This window comes from Manacus vitellinus, unplaced genomic scaffold (assembly GCF_001715985.3).
Source record: "Manacus vitellinus isolate BGI_N305 unplaced genomic scaffold, ASM171598v3 scaffold_6_pilon, whole genome shotgun sequence".
NCBI lineage: Eukaryota > Metazoa > Chordata > Aves > Passeriformes > Pipridae > Manacus > Manacus vitellinus.
Window position 1 is genome coordinate 36,189,550 of NW_021940750.1, and position 22,908 is coordinate 36,212,457.

At 41.3% G+C, this 22,908-nt stretch overlaps 1 protein-coding gene across 2 annotated transcripts in view; it reads right to left on the bottom strand.

Annotated features, from left to right (window-relative positions):
* BRF1 (BRF1 RNA polymerase III transcription initiation factor subunit) overlaps positions 1-22,908 on the bottom strand; it is a 169,632-nt gene that overhangs the window by 64,654 nt on the left and 82,070 nt on the right. For both annotated transcript variants that reach the window (XM_008934781.4, XM_018082429.3), the window contains exons 6-11: positions 20,723-20,872; positions 19,046-19,139; positions 9,251-9,377; positions 8,513-8,552; positions 8,331-8,423; positions 7,379-7,657 (exon numbers count right to left, since the gene is read on the bottom strand). In XM_008934781.4, coding sequence (XP_008933029.1) covers positions 7,379-7,657; positions 8,331-8,423; positions 8,513-8,552; positions 9,251-9,377; positions 19,046-19,139; positions 20,723-20,872 — 783 coding nt within the window. The remainder of the gene's footprint in view (positions 1-7,378; positions 7,658-8,330; positions 8,424-8,512; positions 8,553-9,250; positions 9,378-19,045; positions 19,140-20,722; positions 20,873-22,908) is intronic.

The following is a 22,908-nucleotide window of genomic DNA, read 5'->3' on the forward strand; positions in this document are numbered from 1 at the left end:
TGATGTCCCTGCTCATTGCAGGGTGGTTGAACCAGATAGCCTTTAAAGGTTCCTCCCAACTCAAACTATTCTATGATTCTATCTCCATCAAGGTTAAAGAGCAGGACAGTGATCCCTTAGACGGTTATGTTTCCATAGATTTCTTAAGAACTGACCCGTGGAAAGGCATTATAAATGCCCCTGAAAGTATCTCCCACGCAGAGAACCAGCAGCTTTTCAGATGCTAGGGAGTGCAGAGAGGAGAAAATCTTGAAAAGAAGCCCCAACAGAAGGAAAACCTTAGATTGGCACCTACAAATGCTGAGGCATCTAAGTCAACCACGAAACACAACCCTCCCTTAGTATTTGGGGAACAACTGCTTTTGCAACTCCACTATTTAGGTATGAGAAAAGGACCATTTCTAAATCCCCAGGTGAGCTTCTTCTCTTCTCCGTTTGCCCAGGGGAGCAGCTGTGCTGGAGTAGATGACAGCAGACTTGGACTTCCCCTCAACACGATGGAAAACAATGCATAAAACCCAGCTGTGGCTGACTGCTTCTCCTTGCTCCACTAAAAAGCAGGATCGATGTCGCAAGCACACACATGTCAGTTATCAACACACAGAGGGACACACCAGAGCCCCTGTTCCACACGTTCAACCTCTGCCCCCGGGCACAGGTCTCCAAGTTGGAGACACAGCCCTGCTACCACCTCCTTCTCCAAAGAGCCTGCAGGCAGCAGCCAGCTGAAGCAGTGAGTGCAAAAAGCACCTTTTTGACTTTTTTTTTCCTCAAGCAAGGGAGGATGAGGCCTTAAGCGGCTGGTTAGACTCATCAAAGAGCAATGTAAGGCTTTTACACTACTCAAACTGAAAATAAAACTCATTTTCCACCATTGCTTTTATCAGAAAAATTCAAGACAGAAAAGACACGTTGCCCGCTGCAGTCAGAATGATGCAGGCAAAAAAAACCTCCAACCCTGGAAAAGCTTTCAAGTTTTTAAAGCATTTCCTATTCTAGAACAGAATTTTAAGAAGCAAAAAAAAATAAGAAGAAGGAGAAGGAGACTTTCTCCCCTAAAACAGCTGGGATAACAGGGGGATAACAGGACAGCCATGGGCTAAGGGCATTCATTCACAGGTGACATGGCCAAGTAAGGTTTAAAAGATCGATGTTCTTCACTTGGCTCAGGAACCTGAACCCCACTTTCCAGCACCTTTTCCCAACCCCAGCATCCATTACTCTGGGGCAGTTCTTTTCAACCAACGCTTCTGACAAAAACCACACAAATTTTTCTATAAGGAGTGTCCATATCGATAACCCAGTCCTTTGGAAAGTTCCTAAAATGTCCATAAATGCTATAAAAATGTACTCACATGATTCAGCTTATGCTTTCACTAGAATTTATCTCCCTGATGGCTCTAACAAACTGTAGGTTTCTCTCCAAAACCCCTCTCTGGATTTGTTTGGAAATCTTTCAGCCAAACTCGATGATTAGTTTTCATCCCTTAACCTTCCTAGTTACGGCATGAATATGGAATGAATTTATAGCATTCCTATCCTTTAATGAAATGCAAAGATCCTGCATGAAAAAACCTGCACTCAGATTTTGGAGGAAGACATGCACACACAGTACTTGTGTGTGAGTGACATACATAGTCAAGTAAGAAAATCCTGTCATCTGTAATTCATACCCAAGGCTTCAGGTATCAAAAAACTGCACTCCAAGCAGCTGGTGGTCTCATATTACTGCTCTGGCTGCAACAAGCTCTTCACATCTCATTAACGGCGTAATGAAGGCTCAATCAGGGATACAGCCCGTCAAGGCTGCCAAACACAGGCATATGGAGGCCAGAGTAGGAAGATTAGCTTGTACCAAGGTTTTTATTGTTTAGATCTCGAAATCGGGACAGGGCTGGTCCTGCCGCAGAAGATATTCTCCAATCAGCAAACGGCACACAGAGACAAAGATCAAACCCTCCAAGTGCTCTGAAGGCATCGCACAAGGAAGGTGGCACCGAGCAGGTCCCGCACACGGCTCATTTCCAGAGGTGGGGCTTAAAACCACCAAAGCAACCGCGGCGTTGAGGCCAGAGGCCAGAAGAAGAGTGATCAGGATGGGGACATGCACTCTTGTGCTGATCACCAGGTGTCTTTTGAATATGTAACACAATTAGTGCTAAACTCAGGAGCTTTGTTTCTCATGTATGCAGCAATTATGATGTAATAGAGCTTTATAGTGTTCTCTCTACTGATTATATCGCAGAATCAAAGAATACCAGGTTGGAAGGGACCGTAAGGACCATCTGGTCCAACCTTTCATGGTCTAGACAAGATGGCCCAGCACCCTGTCCAGCCAAATCTTAAAAGTCTCCAAAGTTGGGGAATCCATCACTTCCTTGGGGAGATTAATCAAATGGATAATCTCACTGTGAAAAAAATTTCTTTTTCTCTCCAATTCAAATCTCCCTGGGAGTAACCCGTACCCATTAACTTTTGTCTTTTCCATGTGACCCCTTGTAAAAATGGAGTTTTCATCCTCTCTGTAGCCACCCTTCAAATACTGGAACATAGCAGTGATATATTCAGACACAATTTGAGGAAAAAAGGAGGATGCTGGAAGAAGAAATCAGTATAAATCAGTACAAATCAGTACAATCAACACCCAACCATTGATGGAGCAGTAACGGTGACAGCAGTGACCCTGCTGCTCGCCATGCCCCAATCCACACTGGGATCCCAGACAAGGTGAACAACTCTCCTTGGCACATGCATCCCTCAACAGCCATTCTCCAGCCACCTGCAGGCCCCTGAGCATCCTTCCACAGCACCTCAGACCCTGCATAACGTCACGTTTTTGCAAACTTCCCTGCCTGCAGTGCTGCTGGCACTGGTCATCTGTTGCTGCCAAAACAAAGAAGGGGGTTCACACACACATCCATTTTCCCTTGCTGGGTGAGGGAGGTGAATTTGCTCGTGGGAGGACTGGAGAAGCCCCAAGGCCAGGAGAGGGTATGAAGTGGGAGCTGGCAGCTGCAGGGGATGAAGTCCAGAAGACAGGTAAGACCCGGAAGGACGAGCCTGTCCCCACCTCGTATCAGATCACTTTTAGCCACTTTTCAAATCCTCCGTGAGTAAGAAGCTGAACAGCCCCTGTACACAGGGACGACGACTGCCCGATCAATGAACACGGCCTGCATGGGGCCTTTAACACCCACAGAAATCAATGGCAATATCCTTCAACCTCAGCCCCTGCCGGATCACGCTTGCAGCAGTAATGGAGGCGTAAACACAAGGAGCAATAAATGAGCAAACTGTTAATTGTGAACCTTTCTCATGTATTCTTTGTGAAATTAGCAGCGAATGCAGCTCGTGGGTGCCTGACCAAGCACAAGATGGTACACGCACGGCGATTTCTCACTGCAAAAGCCGCTCGCTTTCATGAGGACGTGCAGGAGCATGTTGCCACCCACTTCACATACAGCACTTGGAACTACTGCCTTAAACAACTACATGTGAAATTTGATTCAAAACAAAACATAAATCAGGCCTCAAGCACTAGATTGCGAAGGGGAAGTTATATAAAGACAGTCTGTGTACACACTGTATTTTGCCTTTATCTCTGTTATTACCAGACCTTCCTCACTTTTCCTTCACGTGGCAAGAAGAGATGAACTGGCAGTGTCCAGCCCAATGTGGGTAGGACAGGGTGACAGCCAGTAAACATCAGAATGACAGAAACACAAAGAAAGATGATAAAGTATTTGAAGCGGTATAAAAGGGACGTAAAAATAAATTGCAGAGGGAAATCTTACACCAAAGAATGTTATTTCTTGGGAACAAACTTCATGATATTTGACTGTCACAGTCTTCTAAAAGAAATGGTGCACTGTTTTGGGGAACTGCAGAATCAAAAAGTGGTGAGGATGCTGGGATGCTGCACGGCCAGGAAAATGGACCAACTGATGTACCTGATCTCCATCTCTGAAACTGAGATCTCACCATAAAGCACATTTATCATGAAGAAGGAGAAAAAAGCAGTTTGCAAAAACTCAAACATTTTTCAGCTTAAAGTTTCTGCAAATTAACACACTTTGTAGGGAAAAACAGCCAAATGTAGTGTTTATTCTAAGCACTTTACTGCCTCAGAATCATTAACCCGGTACTTTACATGCTGTCTTTGTAATGCAAATTTGCTAAAATACTGTGCTTTCCATAAAACATTCATATGGACAAGCTCACACTACCCAAATACCAACTGTAAGTGGAGCAAAAATAGACTTATTTTTTCTTAATACTTGGGCTCTGCACTAAGTCTTATCTGCAAAAGCAGTTTGTGAGAAACCTTCTGCTGTTGCTGCAGTCACCATAGCACAAAGGTGCAGCTGATGCAGCCAATTAGAAACTGAATTACCACATGCCAAAGCCAAATGAAAAGACTTTGTAGGAGGTACATACAGCAGAGTTTTTCTTGAGGAAGAGAGATCATTACAGAGAGGAGAAGAGACAACCTGCATTTAAGGAGGCCAAACATGGCACATACTGCACCTGTTTGCTGAGCTCCTATTTAAGAGCCACCTGCATCACCACGAGGGTTTGCTGGGCCTCCCCACCACGGAGCACCAGGCAGGCCATTTCCAACCACTGAACTGACTGGACATAATACACCCATCCAACGACATGAGGAGTCCAGCAGTGGATACAAAATCATCCTGGTAAAGCGTCCTGCCCAACCTGAACCATGCAGAGGAAGATGACTCAGGGCTGGAGAGGGCTGAGGGAAGGGAAAGGTTCCTGGTTTATGACTTAGCTGTGGAGAAGGACCAGAACATCACCAAAAGGGTTCAGTGTAGCAACAACATTCTCCGTTTTCCAGTGGACTTAGATCTTGGAATATGAACTTCCACAGAAAAGCTGCAGCCAGCTGAAATTCACAGTATAAACTGCAAATTCAAATACACAGGATAAATCCAGGAAATTTTGTGAGCTTTTCCTCCTCCCTCCATAGGCACCAACTACTTTTGTTTCAAGATGATCTGTAACTGTGCCATCTCAAACTCTGAGCAACTGCTTTCATTCTGTATTTAGTTTTGAATACTGCCATTTCTTTTTCATGTTTAAAGAAGGGTCCACCAACCTGCAAGCTGTCTGATTTTTACAACTATACCAGTTGGTCTGATAGAAGAACATGCTACCTCCAGGTACAAACCCTTCCCAGATTTCCCAGAACTACGAGGCAGAACTCAAGACATCACTGCCTGAGGTGCCAGAATCACCTATGCTGGTTTTCATCAGGGTTCAGAACAACAATGCACAGGTAACCAATGAGAGGCATCTTAACAAGAGGTTTTCTTTATTCACCATAATGACATGCCAACTGCAAGCCAGATGTGCTTTCCCATCCTCTGCTAGACTTAGTTCCCAGTCACCTGAAAGACATTAAAGCTGCACTGCTGCTCCTAAATACAGACAACTTCCCAAAGGAAACCAGGTCCTCAGGAGGATGATGTAGACACCACTAGGATGCACCCACACCACACAGGCACTGCATGGCAAGGGCTTGGAGACTGGGAATTGCACGACTATCCTGCAGCACAGGCATAACCAAAGTGAATTGGACTTAACATGAAACTTTTAAATTGTTAAAATAAATAACAGAGACACTGGGGAAAAAAAAGGCAACCAAAAGCAAACCACGAAGAAACCCACAAATAAAACCCCAAACACCCTTCCCCCAAACCAAGAAAAACCACTCAAAATCCAACAAAGTTTGGGGCAGGATCTACAATCAAAATGAAAGCAAAACAGTAATTTTGCATATGAACTTCAGAACATGTTAAGAAAACAAGTACTTGTTCAAACACCCGCAGTGCTTTCTCAGATGCATTGAAAGAGAGTGAACATACTGAAACCTGCTTGGTTTCGAAATTCAGTTCATTTGGCACATCCTCCACTTTTGCAAGAAAACAAACAGCAAATACAGACAAGCCATAGCACGAGCAGCCCTGCACTCTCCTGCCCACATGCCTGAAGCTTGACTCAAAGGAATCTACCTGGCTATACCAGCTTAGTTTGATCTTTAAACTCAGTCCTCAGCCTGTCCATTAAAATGGTCAATAGCAATGCCAGCTGAGAAATATCCATCATGGGGAACTCCTTTTTACAGGTCAGTGGGTAGCCAGACAACAACAGCTTCTAGCCATGACTGACCTCTCTTCGACACAAACCGCTGATTTCCCGGAGAAAGATGAGCCACAAGCCATCCATTTTCTTAATCGTAATTAAAACAAAACCAAAACCACTCAACTGTTTGTATATGATTTTCTTTGTACAAAATACAAACATGCAATCATCCTTCTACATTTCTGGAGAGTGAACACTAACATAATAAGTATCTGAATGTGTTCAGGCAGGGATTACCTTATTACAAGTTGGTGCTGTTGAGCAGAAATCAGCATCAGAACAGTTTGGATAACAAAATGTTCTGTTGCATCGACCCCCAAGTAAGCTGACAAAACAGATTTGGATAGGTGTGTCTTATGATGGAAAAATTAACTCTGATAAAGAAAAGAGTAAAATGCCCTTTAGATATGCTCTGTTTTCGGAGTCACTAGGATGCAAAAGGAATTAAAAAAAATGCCATCTCCATAAAGTTCAAGAACACATGCAAAAAAGCAAACAAACCTGCCTGGATGACTGGCTGTTTGCAGTACTGGCTGCTTTAATGGCTGTGGTAAAACTGGCTTCTTTGGTTGATCAGTCCTGTGCTACACAGAGCTGTATGCTACCGACAAATCTGGAGGTTTTAGGAAAAATGGAGTAGAACCAGCACAACACACACCAAAGTCCATATCAAAGAAAAAAGCATACAACCAGTTATTTCCTCTCTCAAACATTTTAAATGTTTGCCATTTGCAAAGATTCTCAATCAGAAACAGACTGCATCATGTCTGACTACAGTAAAATGTCTCCTGAGAAAGTCTGCCTTGATCTAAAATTCTCGTACTTGGGTTTTAATTTCCAGTCATATTTACAGGGATCCGCTTCCTCCAATTTCCTAATTGAGACTTCATGGCTTGAAATATGCCCATCAGCTATCATATGACTGCAAATCGACTTAACCAAGAGATACACATTCTCAGGCTTCAGAAAATAATGAGGCACTCCAGATTTTCCAGCAACTTCCAGAGAAGCAGATGTCAACAACCACATCAACCCACATCAACAACCAAGACCACTCGTCCCATCCAGCCTCACAGCTGTTGTACCCCCAATGTTACATTGATTCACGGAATTGCTGCCACAGTAACCAACAAGATACAGGGAAATTACACAACAAACCCACAAGTGGCTGCTTGTGTCCAGTTTCTGCTCCGAGCTGAACTGAACTCCTACTCACCAGGCTCTTGGTCCTTAGTGGATATGCACTCTTTTATGGACTCTGTTATGCCAAGACTAGCGGCAGTGGGGAGTGGGCCGAGCAAGGATTCCAGTGCAGGTGGTCTTACAAGAGTTTCATTTCCATTTCTGCATTCCCCTTCTTCATTTTTTTTAACTCTATCCTTCTCATGAAGTTCATCATAAAAGTCCTTGTTTAAGTGATTAGCAGCTGCTTCCAGTTCCTCATCTTCTGCCTCCTCCTCTCCAAGTATGCTAGAGGCATTATCTTCTATAGAATCTGCAGGGGAAAAAAACCCCAACAGATCATTGCATACCATCTGCTACAGAAACTAAATAAATAGAGAGGTGCTCACTTAAAGAATAAAAATCTTTAGAGGAAATCTGTAGACAAAATACACAATATTTTAGTCCAACATATGAATACGTGGAGTTCCCAGATGCTCTTCAAATTCATCACCTTGACTATTAAAATGCATTTTTGTGACTCCAGTCAACATTTAAAATAAAAGCATTGTCTTATCAAATTAGGTGAAAGGGCTTTGTGAGAGAAGTCAGCTATTTCCTGGCACAATTACAAATTAAAAATAGCCAGTTCAACCTGCACAAATCCTTTCCATATGGGAAGTCAACTGGAGAATTTGGCGACAGAAGGGTCTAGATACTGGTCCACTGCACCTTCAGTGATGAAACATTCTCAGGCGCCAGTGCCAAGCTTATACTGCACCAGGAAAGAAAAACAACTGAAATCATTAATGAACTGTCACAATGTAGTTGTTTTGAAGACTGGACTATGAATCAAGTATTTGGCAGAGAGAACCCCAATGCAAAAGAGATCTTGTACTATGCAAGCATATATACGATCACATTTATCACAATAAAGTTCATACACTTCAGACTGTCTGATCTGAACCCAATACTATTTAGGTAGCCATAAGACTTTACAGACTTACCATCTTTAGTGAAATTTGCAAATACACCTTTTGCTTTCGGTCTACTGTTTTCTAATTCAATCTCTATTTCATCTTGGTAGCTCGATATTTCTCCTGTGGTGTTAAAATAAAAATAAAACTCAGCAATCACTGATATAATTTTGAAGAAATGAGTGATATGTTACACTAAACACAACTTATACCTTCAAAATCCTCCAGCTTTTTTGATAATGCCTTCTCAAGCTGAAATGAAAACAAACAAAATAAACGTGAAATTACTAAAAAAAGATGCACAATTTTCAACTGTTTGTGAACTGTATATAGAGACAGAGAATGGCAGGGTATTTTAAAAGCACTCAGCAGGTTTTGATTCACAACTGAAATTACTTTGTAGTGTCAGACAGGTAAGACAGACAAGTTTCAAAATACTGACCGATTCAAATTTATCTCCCCCATCTATATACTTCAAAGAGACCCTTCACTCTGGCAAGCTGTAAATAAAAGGCCTCATTCTTCAGCACTCTGACCCTGTCACTGTGCCTGTAGATGTGAGCACGCACAAGGACAGCACTGTGACTGGAGTGCTCACACCAGACAGAGCACACAGGTGATGGTAGAGTGAAGCTCTGACCTGCAGCACCTGGCAGGCTCTTCAGAGCATCACTGATGTGCCTACATGATGGCATATTTAGAACAAACAAAAACCCTAACAAACCAATAACATAAGAAATTACTATGACAGTAGTAAAATCTTCTCCTCTGGTGCCAGCTTTAGTTCATGCTTTGTAAAGAAATTAAACCACACAAGAACCTCAAAATAAATGTAACTAAACCTTACCAAAGGCTGGTCAGTTAGGATTTCATATTAACTGATTCAGAAAGGAATGCACAGAAGGAGTATAGAGGAGAAAAATACAGAGAGCATCCAATTCAGAATTCACCTGCTGTATCTTCAATTTTTTTTGACCAGCTGTAAATGAAGGAGGATCACATTCTTCTTCCAAGTCAATCTTCATAAACTCATCTATGGTTAGTTGACTGGTTGGTGTATCTTCAAACTCTGTCAACCTACCAAAGCATATAGCACATGACCAAAACATCTCTAAGAACTCCTTCAAAAGTAACAAAATTCACAAACTGCCAAGTTACAGAATAAACATGTCATCCTTAGCAACTCTGGTTCAAATACAGACTACATTAAAACTGAAGTGCTACTAATTGTTTCATCTGCTGCAAAGAAAGTATCTTTTCATATCCCAAATTAGCTTTTGATTTATTAGAGTATTAGAGTACATAACAGATGAACAGAAACACTGCAGCCCCTGCAGTCAATTAAGTGTAGACAAAACTAAGACGAGAAACGCAGCTCATTCCTCCCCTCTCGTTGCTTTTGTTATCAACAGCAACAACAAAACAGACACTTAAAATAAAATATCTGCCATCATAGTTTAGGAGTAGGCTCAAAAATATTCCTGACATGTTAGTCTGATTAATTTATGCAAATCAAATGTTGAAGTAAAATTCTTTGGCAGACTGGAAGAGGGACAAGAAATAAGCTTCCCAGGACACACAGTAGCAGTGGTAAAATAAAGGAATTATCTGCATGTCACACAGATGGAATAGATGAATGCACATAATTTGACAATAATAAACTTTGTTTAAGGTTTGTATTTAAAAGTTCCTACCTAAGTGAGAAATAGGACCAGCTTCATGGGGAATTGCCACGAAAGCAGCTGAATCTTTCAAAGGAATTTGATCTTAAATAAGACCTCATGGTTATAATTTCATCCACAAATTCCAGCATTTTATACAGGTGGAGAATTTTATACAGGAGAATGAGCACATCCATTTCACAGATGGGAGAAAGTGAGACAAAAGGTTAAATACAAAGCCAGGTCAGGAAACGTCTGGCAGAATGCTTCTCTGACAGAAAGTGCCCTTTTAATAATATCAACATTTTCCATGGGAAAACGGCAGTGATGGGTCTGCAGCTGCTTCATTGGAATATTCCCATCTTCCAGAGGAAGCAAAGCTGACAACAGCTTCCATCTGCAAAGCCAGGAAACTAAAAATGGTGATTCAGTGCTCCCAGTACAGGACCTTGCAGCATTTCTCTCCCTCTAAAGGCAATTGCTGTTTTCTCCTTTACCTCTGGTTGCAATGAAAGTTCTTCTGAAAATGAATTTTCTCTAAGACAGAAATTTAGTTTCTAACCAATGCCAGTGTCAAAGTCAAGAGCACAGGGCCACACTCTCCCCCTATATCCTCAACAGTATCTGTATATCTTCTTTTACAAACTGAGGAACAAGACAAGACAGTCCATACAGAGGGGCATAGGCATGCTGCCACTTCAGGACACTTTGCCTGGAGGTATTCCACTCCTGAAGCAGAGGCCACAGGTGGCATCTCATGCCATGAAATGCTCAGAGAGAGCCAGGCACCTCTATATAACTCCAAGAGCAAGCAGCACGGTGAGCCCATGCACAGCTATGCCAGCCAGATTAGTGCTGCTGAGAAGAAAGCCTCTGAACACTAGACTTGCTTTTGGAGTTCAGGCCCAAAGCCCCAAATTAGCCATGTACTTGAGAATGACTGACAGCCCAAAACCTTCCCTCAGAGCACCAGGGACCAGCCCTCTCCTCCTCTCTTTCAGATCAAATTGGAAAGGAGAGGAGGATGCTGTTGGCAGCAGCAGCACCCAGCTTTTAATTAAAAGGCTAGAAATCTTTCTCAGCATTAATGGGCTTCCAGCGTGCAGTACCCACCTTTCAGGAGGGAGCCTCATCTATCAGGCTAGAGGGAAAACCAGGCAAGGGCACTGTTATTATTATTATTTTAATTCAGGATTCACTTAATGCCAAACCCATGTATCATTTGAGGAACATGGATCTTCCCAGTCACCATCATTAAAGAACAGTCATCCATCTCTCCACAAATGAATCATGCACTCACAGGTAGTCCCACTTCAGCAAGACTTTTCCTCCCAACCAGCCTCACCTCGTTAAAATATTATTCTCCTCCCACTGTTAAAAGCCAACATGCACTTTGGCAAAGACACACAGTTTGTTTATCCCACACTTGCTCTGAGTCTGAGGTGAGCTGCCAGAGCCAGAGCCCCAACAAAGCACCACCTCTGCGCATGCCAAGCAGACAAGGAAACACCCGGAGCAAAACCAGTTGCTCATAAAGCTAGGCTGGGGATGAGATGACCATGGTGGGTGTCAGCACTTAACCCTGTGCGTGTCTGCTTGGGACACCTCAGGCTCTGTCTGTCCCTCTCCTGTCCACAGTGTCATGATTCACGTCACGTACCCTGCACCCGTCAGATGTCAGCCCTCCGCTGAGGCAGCTGGCAAGAGCTCCGGCTTGAGCGCCGGCTTCCCCCGAGCCAGAACAGCAGGACAGGTCTCTCCCAAGACCTTCAGTGCATGTGCACTAGGACAGGGCAGAGCTACGTCATCTTTGCTACCAAGGAGCTCAAACCTACAGCACAGCACAGTGCAACCATCTGACTTGGCCTCCAGCGTCCTGTCCCATGCCCGTGCCCTCCTTTTCCTCAGTCCTGATCCAAGACAAACGGGGAAGAGCTGACCACCCAGTGGGGAGGGCTGCCAGCACAACAGTGTAGGTACAGGCCAGTGGCAAGTCCAAATTTAAAGGAGCACATTACTTCTTCACTTCTCTCTGGTCTTATCCATAAGGCTCCAGCCTTCCTTCAAAACTGAAGAACCACCCCGGACGGTCAGGATCCCAACTTGAGCATCACCCCCGTGGGAGAGCGAGCTGTACACTCAACATTTTCTCTTTTAACTTGATATAAATAAATACCTGCACTTGCCAACCACTTGCCTGCCTCAACATTTTACACTGGCTACATATTTTTAAACATTTCTTTAATTTTACCCACTGTTTGGACACATCCCACCAAGGCAACAAACTGATGCCGCAGCAGTCTGCACTGCATGAAACAAGACAACATGAATTTAGCAGTTAAGAAAAACTGACGTAACCTTAATCATAAACACAATAACGTCGGGGGCGAGGGAGTGCCCTCATGAAAACAAAAAAATAGCTACGGGCTAATTTTTAAGTCCCACATAAAAATACTATCCAAGTTCATTTTCACTTTTGTTAACCTAAAAAAAAACCTAATAAGAGTTGCCACTTCAAGTTATGCACAGACGGAGGAAAATAAACAGATATACAAATTAAGATATTATTTCCTTGGCACATATTCAAAAGGGTTCTAAAAACTGAAATTTGGCAGACAAGTATTTTCTATTTATAGTCAAAGCAGAGGCAGCCACTACAGCTCAGGCTAAGATTTAACTTCCAGCATAAACTGTCCTCTTACAGTTTCTCACAGCAAACTCTTTCAAACAAATTCCTTTGGGAGAAAAGTTTTTCCAGAGCCTGGTGTCATCTGCCTCTAACCTCAACCCTTTTTTACAAAGGAAAGTTTCCACAGTTGTTGTTTCATCCATTTACAGACAAAACCACACCTCAGCTTCTGATAAAGCACTTTTGTATACAAACCAGTAAACCAATTCTGTTCACACTTAATTTAACTCCCAATAAGGGAAAATGGGTCAATCATTTTGAAGTTACAAGCAATGGTTTTTTTCGCTTTGTTTTGTTTCAGGGATAACATCCAGTGGAGACTTCTGAATCCAGTCTACACCAATGGAAAAACAGACTCCTGTGTGCAGCTCAGTGCTCAGTTTTAATGTTTAACTGAAATTCTGCAGCAGTGGGGTGCGACCAAGCACAAAGAAGAACAAAGACTTTTGGAGTCCAACTCACAAATGCTTCAGGAGCCCAAGTTCAAAGTCCAAGAGGGACCTCTACACAGAGGCCATTTAGGAAAAGCCACGGTGTCCTCCTAAATACACACAATCAGCACCAAGCTCTAGAAAGCAGACAGCATGAGCAGAGGTATCTTGTGCTGGGTCTCCATACAGAGGGGCAAACAAATTACAACTTCAGAGACAATTTTTTTAAACACATAATGTGAGTTTTAGCCTGAGCAGTCAGCCTCTAAGTTACCTGTTGTGAGAGGACTTTTTAAAGTACTTAAGGTATTTTATTAATGGGATAGAAAAATACTAAGCTGAATATTGCCCCACTGTCAGCAGAAATACATGAAAAACTTCATTGCAAGATAAGCTGGTGGTGATAATTATATTCCCCTGAGTTCTCCCAAATTAACAATATAATTAAAACCATAAGTAATAACTTACATGATATCTACATAATCTTAACTATCATATCAATTACAAATATTCTAGTAATAGATCAGCTGATTTGATAACTCAATTCCCAACTCTGGAAAAGTAAGGGATTGCCTTTTGTGTCTTAGTGAAGTAAGAAAATATTGCAGCGTATCCCCACTGTTTTAACTTAACACTCACAAGTGCTGCCTGCCATCCCAAACCTGTGCACTCACTCACAGGAGAGAAGCTCAGAATTCACACTGATGTGGCAAACCATCACTATTTTTATATTACAAGTGAAACAGTCTATTGCATCACTCTTCTCTCCATTTTTTTCCAAGCCATATAATGTTTACACACGAATTATTTATGGAAGTATGTAAACACATACCCTAAAAGTGATACTTAATATAGAACACCTATCAGAAATAGTTATTAAATGCTTCCTACATGACAGAACAAAGTTTTCCAGGAGCCACCAGTAAGTAAATAAACAGAAGAGTAATCTCCTAATATATAATCACTGTACATATATACAAATTTACATGTACTTGTGGCAATATAAAAGATAGTTTTAAACCTGTAGGAATAAGTATCTCATTACTAAAGATATGAACCAGTTGCTGTGGTTTTACAACTTAAAACTTATCACCTGAGCTGTGCTAAATTAGTCTGTATTCCCAGCCCAATACAAATGTTAAGAGAAATACTGTCACATTTAAACAACTTCCAACATTAATACACACCACCTCTTTTTACAATGGGCTGAGAGCACACACACAAAGTCATTTAGTGCTATTTACTGATAATTTATGACACTCATTTGGTGGCAACTCTCTAATCCTTCTCTATGTATTAAAGAACAGGTATGTCTAAAGATTTACTGTACTAAATAAAAGCACCCTTTAGAATTAGTTTCTGTTACTTGCTCACACCAAAACAGAGATTTAAAACTGTCACAAATTCATTATCCAAACTTTTAAACCCCAATTCTACAAATGCTTACACATGTGATTAACTTGTGTTAACACTTGTGCCCATTGTCAGTATCTGGATAATCCTACCATCAGACCTCCCTGGCCATCCCAGAACTCTGTCAGTCTAAAATACCTGGAACTTTTTGTTTTTTCCCCCTGATTCAAGTGTTCACACTGTGCTAAGGAAACAAAACGCTTTAGCATTCCTTAATATTTTGTTTCATTAGCATGGTTCCTCTGCAGTGGTCTGTCAAAAAGCACTCTATGATCTCCTGGAAAAGAAAAATAGTGCTGCTTAATTTCTTAACAGCAGCTCAGATGAGGAAAGTCAAACACAGAGAAAACTGTTTACAAGATCTAAGCCTGAGTTAGTGCGAATAAGTTAATGACTGTTTCAAAAGTAAGAGTCACCAATAATTTTGAAATTACATTTTTAAAGATGATGTACTAAAACATATTAGGAATCTAATTAAAGTATTAACTTACTAACTGTATAGAATCTGGTTTTATAAAAAGGAACATTACCTGTGAAATTGGATTCCTCAGAAATAAAACCTTTTTTCATTAAACCAGACAATCCAACTTACAAAGGTATGCAATACTAGCCCACGTGGACTGAGTTGTGTTTTACTCACCATACTAAAAAGGTTTCTAGAAATCATCTGTAAGCCACTTGAAATGATTTAACTGGAGACATAAGATATTCCTCAGTCTAGCTTTTCACAGTGGCGACCAGCAAAGGAGATCAGCGCAGACACCACCACAAGCTCCTTTACATGAAATAACTTTCCTGGTTTTCTAAATGCTTCTCTCCACATCAGACTTCAACCAAGAGCCCTTACATGGCTGTGACATACTGAGCATCCTCTGCCCTTCCATGCTTGAACACCTTGGGTAACCAGCTCTCACTGATTCACCAGATACCTTTCACGGAACTTTAGCTTGGCTGTACATGAATCACAGCCCAACACCGACTTCTTCACATCTTTCCCTTCAGTCCTGGCCTTCATAGGACTTTGGAATTTTCAAAAACACAACCTCACAGCCACCCATCTCCCTGTTACCTTCTCTTCCCATCCTGACCCCAGACTCACATCCTCCTCGCTTTGCCTGCTCTCACAGACATCTGCCTGGCTTGAGACTGGGTGCTTGGACACGAGGTTTACATCAGCTACATATTACAGAAATGAAAAAAAAAAGAGAAAGAAAAGCTGCAGGCAATACATTTATCTCTATGTATGAATCTTTAATTTCATCACAAAATTACCAATGCAGTTCACTGAAAGAGCTGTAGCTGGGTCCCCAGGATGTGAGCAAAGGACCCCATTTATGTAAGACCCCGCAGCTTCTGCAACTGGTATATGGAGTTCCTTTGTAACAAGTCTTGTCTTCCTTCCCCAAAAACACTATTTTCTTGTGAGAAAAAAACATTCACCTCAAAAACGAGCCCTTTAAACCCATTCTGGTCTTTCATTCCAATATCTGCTAAATGAAGCTTTACTTCTTCTGAAGTTCATCACAAATAGGTTTTTTAGCAGACAATACTTTATGGAATTGAGAAGAAGTATTTTTTATGCAAAGAAGCAGAATGCAAATGTCATCAAAGATAAGATTTTTTTTTATTATTATTTCTATTGAAGAAGTGCCTAAGATCTTCAAACAGGCATAAGGGCCACACAGTATTAGATAATGCACAATGGACAAATATCACAAGAATTATTCTCGCTACAGATAAGACAAAATTCAGAACACAGAGAAAGCATGCAATGGGTGAATAAAAAGATGAAGGGGCAGAGTATTTAAAGGTTAAAAAGGCAGCAGCGAAGACAGGTGCATTGAACATAGGCACAAATGAGAGGATTGAACTAAATAAAAGGGTTGGGTTTATTAAAAGTTAATTTCTCCTACCTCCACAGATGATTACAGAGAAAATAACAATTTGACTAATTAGTTAATATTTGTACAGTACTTTGAATATATAAAGTGATATATAAGTTAATATAATTTCAATTAGACTGGAAATGAGATAGAATTATCAGTGCATTTATTAATATTTAATAAGTTGGCTTTCAACAACAGCAACAAGCTTTACATTTTAATTGTGTGCTTCAACACATAAAGCTAGAAGGCCCTGTGAAGTGACTACAAAGTTTTTGCACCAATCCTACCAAAAATCCACACATATTAAAAATAAACATGCACTGTTTTTTAACCAAACAGATGGTTAAATTAAGAGCTCTTGATTAGAAGATGAGTGACAGCATCCATAAGTCATGCTTTGTCACTTTTTTCCTTCCAAAACACATTCCCCTTATGATCAGGTCATTAATTTTTATGACCGGAAGACACGTCCCATTTTTGTGAACCTTCTCCTAAGAGCTACTCCTCCAGCACACAGCAGTGAAAGAGGAGGCAGTTTACAGGCACCTGGGCTTGGTGCTCTCCAGCTGATGACGACCAACAGGGTGAACTAATCCAGCCCCACCAGCTGCACTGCCCAGGACCAGAAAGCCCTTCTGAGGGAAGGGTTGCCACCCCTTGCTAAGGGTCTTCCCAAAACAGAAACCCAATCAGGGCTTTACTAAAGAGCATCCTCAGCCAAGCCACTGACTCACACAGCCCTGTCCCCACCAGGCTCCTGAGCTGCCTCCACAAGGCAGGAGTTAAAGGCACATCATGTGGGGCCACCCCTTCCCTTGCGGATTTCTGCCATGGAAGTCCATCAGCACTGAAAGCAAACCCAGCTTCCGATGGTCTGAGCCAGGTAGGTAACTGGGAACTAAATTACAGCCCACAGCAGAACCTGCAGGCTGGAAGTGTCAGTGTTCTCTGGCCTCCTGCTTGGTTTCACTTCCAGAGCTGTCAGGGCAAAGCCATCAGCAGTCAGCTGATGAGATGATCCAACACTGTCCATTAATGAGCATTCACCCAACTACACCCAACACGTTCACAACACACAAAGCAGCAGCAGCTCTTTACCAAATGGAGTAACTCTCAATAATCAAAAGGAAATAAAACTGTACATCAAACTGAGAAGTAAAGGAATTTTTAAGAACATGAAACAAGTTCTCATTCATTTCGACAACATCTATTTGATGGCATTTTGAGACAAATTCTTGAAAGAAGAGGGAAAAAACGAGTGCAGAAAGAGTTATTCAAAGGTATTTTTTTTATTTGCCTTCATTAAATACTATATAGCATGCTCTTATTTGAAAAACATCAATCAAATTTATAGATTCATGATAAATAGTTGTAATTATAGCTGCCTGAAAATAATTCAGCTGTCACGTTTACCCTGTCAAAGTAAATAACGCTGTCATTTTCGTTGATGTGTGTGACTTGAGTAAACATTTCAAAGCATGAATTTTGAAGTAAGATTTTCTCGCTCGAAACAATTGCTGAAATTAATTTTCCTTCCAACTCTAATTTATTGTGCTTATTTTCTTACTAAGAACAAACTCTTTAACCAAAGCCCCTTGGAGTAGATTGTGGTGTATAACTCAATAGTCATACAAAATGCACAACGAAAACACACGACCTGTTGGCCAGAGGAAAAAATGTGGTATTTGTACTGTTCCATCCCTATAGTTGCACCCTAAAGCATTTAAAACACTTCCAATTTATCCCTATGCCACCCATGCATAGAAATAGCATCACTCCTGTTCCACCAATGAAGATCCGAGGTGAAAATATTTCCAAGAATTAAGAAGTGAATATTATTAATATGTATTAGGCTCAGCTGGATGTGCTTAAGATGATCCCAGTGAGGTGAAGAGAAAGAGGAAGCTTTCTAAAGACAGACCTTGGTGAAACAAACATCAGTAAATACTGGTGACAGAAAAATTTCCAACTTGGGGCAACAGAAATCATGGTCCTCATGGTTGGGTCATTTTTTTACTTAGCCTATGGGAAAAGAATATGTTACAACTTTTCAAAAGTAAAATGAGGGGAACTGGGTGTCTACTTATATCACTAAAACATGGAAAATACTACTCGATCTTAAAAAAATAAACACACAAAAGGTACTTCAAAAATTCCCACTTTCAGGGGATCCTTCACTGAACTTATCATTAGACTCACTGTGCTGTCTTCCATTTATTAGCACTGCAACACTACCAAAAATGAACATATCAGCAAAATGTTCTGAAAAGTTCAATAACAGCTAAAGTGCAAGTCTTTTCATCACTGGATTCTGAATTAATGAAAAAAAGAATCTCGCGGTAGACCGTCAGCTTTGAGAATCAATAAATTATTTTTCTGAGGACATGACAACAGTGTTAACATTTCTGACAGAGCATTTTTTTGCCTTCAACTCTTCACCTGTTAAACAGGCATAGTGCTCCTTACCATCTTTGCTAAGCATTTGAGGCCTTAACTAAGAGGCAAGTTGTTAGTACTTTAAAATCACCAGCTGAAACACACTGCACTTATTTTATTTTGTGGCACTTCTGAACAGAACCTGGTTTTCTCTGATATACATTCATTGTAGACTACACCACTGTTCAGTACTGTAAATGAAAGATAAAAGCAATAAAACTGCACTGACCTTTTCCTTAATGTAGATTCACAAACCTTGACCACCCTGATAACCTCTTTAACAGTCCGTCGGAAATCATGCATTCTTGCTGCCACCAGCAGAGCTGGAGAATGAGCAGGGAAAGTCAATATCAAAAAGAGAAAAATTTACTGAACAAAAGCAGAAAACAGTGGGATAACTATACCCTCTCTTCGTCCCTGCCTTCTGCTAAAGAGCTGTAAATGCTTATGCTCAGCTGTGTCCTTGAATACTTGACTTTACAAACTTTGCTTTCTACCCAATAAAATTAAGCCGATTGCAATTTACACCCTCAAAAATTCTATGCTTTGGGAAACCATGGTAAGCTACAGCACAAGAACATTTCACTGATCACGTTATTTTCAAAGTTATCATCTTTTTAGCAGAATTTACTGAATTCTGCCCCGAACAAAAAGACTTTCAGAGAAACACTGAATCTGCTTAAGCTGGTCTCCTCACTGCTGTCACCACTACCACTGTCTTGCTGGTGCCCAAGTGCTCTCCTGCAAGACTCTCTATACAGATAACTAGTGCTGGCTGCAGTTTTATTGTGTGTTGATTCAAAGCACCATCTCCATTTTGAAGCATCGCCCCCACCCATCGTGCAGTGGCTCAGTGTGCAGAGCAGTTTTAAGCAGGCCAAAGTGCCTCCTTACAGAGGAAACTAAACCAGAGCTCCATTTCTGGTATATGTTTTAAAGTGCTTCTCATGGGAGCATCAGGGTCTAAACTAACAACTGGTCCTTCAAACAACATGTGGCACAGACATTTAGACCAGGGAACCAAACTTCACAGTCCACAGTCCAACAGGAGAACTGCATATTGCATGGATGGATGGAGGGGTTCAGCACCACCTACTTCAATCTATTGATCTGTGTTTGTTCAGTCAAATTACCTGCTTGTGTGGATATAGTCCTTGTAGTGAATCAAAGAGCAGGCTGCTCTCCCATGCAGTCTAGACTCAAATTTTTAGCAATGTGCAATAAGCAAGTACTCTTAACAAAAAGTGGCTAGAAATGTCACGACAATTGCACAGTCCTGGGTTCCCAAAGGTTTGAGCTCTATTTCTCATTCAAGCATAGACACGTAAGATCTTTTAAATAAAATAAAGTGCATATGTGATCTCTGTGACTATCTACACCCTTTGTTACTCTGACCTCACTAGCTACTACCTTTTAACCTGACCCTCCCAAACCAGTAGGCTTTCTGTAAGCATCATGACAGCAATGGATCTTGGAAAAAGATGAAGAAAGAGAGAAAAATAATTTCACAAAACAGGTCAAAGAGGGCATTTCTTGCATAAGACTCTACGTAAAGACACAAATCAAAGTGCTTGCACTAATGGTGTCGTTTTAGCTGACAAAAAAACCTTTCAGCAGCTAGACCCTGCAGAGTGGGGGCAGAAAAAGCACCAGAAAGGAGCTTAAAAAAAAAAATCCAAACTGTAAGTTACAAAGGATCTGAGCAAGTACTGTGGAAACAAGGGCAAAATGAAGTTTGAGTTTCAGAAACTGTTTTGATGAATACCTATATAAATCTGTAGGTGCCTGACAGCACAAAACTCAGAGAGCATGGATATCACCAAGGAAATGAGAAAATCCTCATCTGTTCCAGGCTTTTCCATCCACCCTGCTGTGGGGGAAGCGACACACCCAGCCTCTGCCCTACCTGCCCCGCAGAGCCCGGAGGGCCGGCGCCCGGTGTGCATCCAGTCCCGCTTCATCCTCTGCAGCAGCCTGAGAGCTGTCATGGACACCTCGTGGTTCTTATCCCCAAACTCCAGCATGTGTGCAAAACGGGGAATATATAAACACGGATCTGCAACAGAAAGTAATAACATTATTTCTAAATCTACATTTGATTTAGGAAATGCAGTGCTCAGGCAGAACTGCGAGGCCGCTGTGCTTGGCTTGCTCCACCTCTCAGCAAATAGACTGTGCTGCTGGGCCAGATCCTCTGACCACTAAGCTTTAGAAGCACCTTTTTGGTTAAGCTGAAACAAAATAATTTCTTGCTTTGTTGATGAAAAATCTTTAAAGCACTATACAAACATTTTCTTATACGCTTTTCAGTGTCCAAGGCTGCACATGCTGACTCTGACATATGAGCAGTGTTACTGGTATCAGTGAAATCAGACCCAAAGTAAAGCATTTGCAAAAGCTTTTGCAGAATGAGAACATGACTTAGACCCCAAACTTTTAATATCTCCTGCAAAGTAGCAAGAGAACTTGCATGCTCCATCTCAAACCTAACTACAAACTAAGCTTCAAAAAAAAATTCATTTGCCAGAAAACCCTCAGTCCCTAAGAAAAGTCAACCTTCAAAGTTTATTCCAGCTCCTTCTCAGACTCATATTCCAACAATACAAAAACACTGTTTATTACAGACAATAAGGCAGACTCTCCTTCAGTATAAATTGCTGGAACCCAATTAACATCAACAGTGCTATGACAATTTACAGCAGCCACAGATCTGCCTCCAGATGTATAAACTTATTTCAAGCGTCAGTGTTATCAGCTTCGAACTAACCAAAATATGTCAGTACACATTGTGCTTTGCCTAAACCAATTTATAATTTATCAAACAATCTTGTAAAAGCTACACTTAACACATGTTTACTCTTACTTGAGATATCAATTTCTCATTTCCTGCCAGCCTTTTATCACTTGACCGAAAATCCATGATGTACGGTAAATTGTTAACTATTAGCCTCAACTCAATTTCCTCATCTGATCCCCTATGTGGGCACTTAAACTGCTAAATTCAGCTTGAAACACTGGAAAAATCTTAGGGATTTACAACTAATCAAAGCACCAAGTTCTAACAATGAAGCCCTGTTGCTATTCATAATTACCAAGATCACACCGTAGGTGATGATGCCTGTCAGCCCCGCAGAAGCATTTAAATGAAAGCACTTATCAAGCAAGAACTTTCAACCATGTCTCCCTCAAAACTGAAGAAACTCCAGAGTGCAGTCACCTTCTAAAGATGGCCCTAAAAATCAAAGGTTTAGAATAGAATAACCAATCCCCATGATTCTAAGGAGAGTTGTTCAGTACTTACAAGTATGATTTTATAAAGCTCAACAGAAATTACCAATTCCGAATTCAACAACAACAACAACAAATAAAAATCCTTTCAGAAGGCATAGCCTGGGGTTCAACAGGCATTTAAACTTTGCTCTACATGCTACAAGAACATGTATGATGTTACAAAGAATGCCTGGTTTGCTTTTTCATCTCTTCTTAGCCAGAGAGGGCTCAACTTCAGCTCCTATAGTCTCCAAAGCAGAGTGGAGAGCAAGGAGCAACTCAGCTCTTTCTTCGGAAATGAGAATCAGAAGCATTAACACAGTTGCTGTTTGTAGCTGTTGAGACATTTCTGCTGGCATTCATGCCCACAGGTCATTTGACAAGACATTGCACATCGTTAATTTAAATTCTGAAGCTACCAAACACTCAGAAAATGAATACGTGGGTGGGTTGTAAATAACAAGCCTTAAAAAGGCTAAAAAAATTAAAAATATATAAATTCGAAGCAAGGCCTAGGTTTGCATAAACACATCCTGCATGGATGCAAACATTTGAAAAAAATAAATAAATAATTTTAGACGCTGGAAAGCCCAACCACCTTGCTTCCTTCCAGAGGTGGCAAACCAGCACTGGTGCAGCGAGGGTGCCTTGCTCCCAGGAGTATCCCCTTTGGCTTTGGGAGACCCCTGAGGCTGAAACCCTTCCACAGAGCTGAGCAAGTTCAAGTCGGGTAAAAATCCCGTTGATTTTCCTCAAAGAGAGTGCTGGGGGCCCCGAAGCAGACCACAAGAAAAACGTTTATTTAATGTTTTAAAGAAGGAG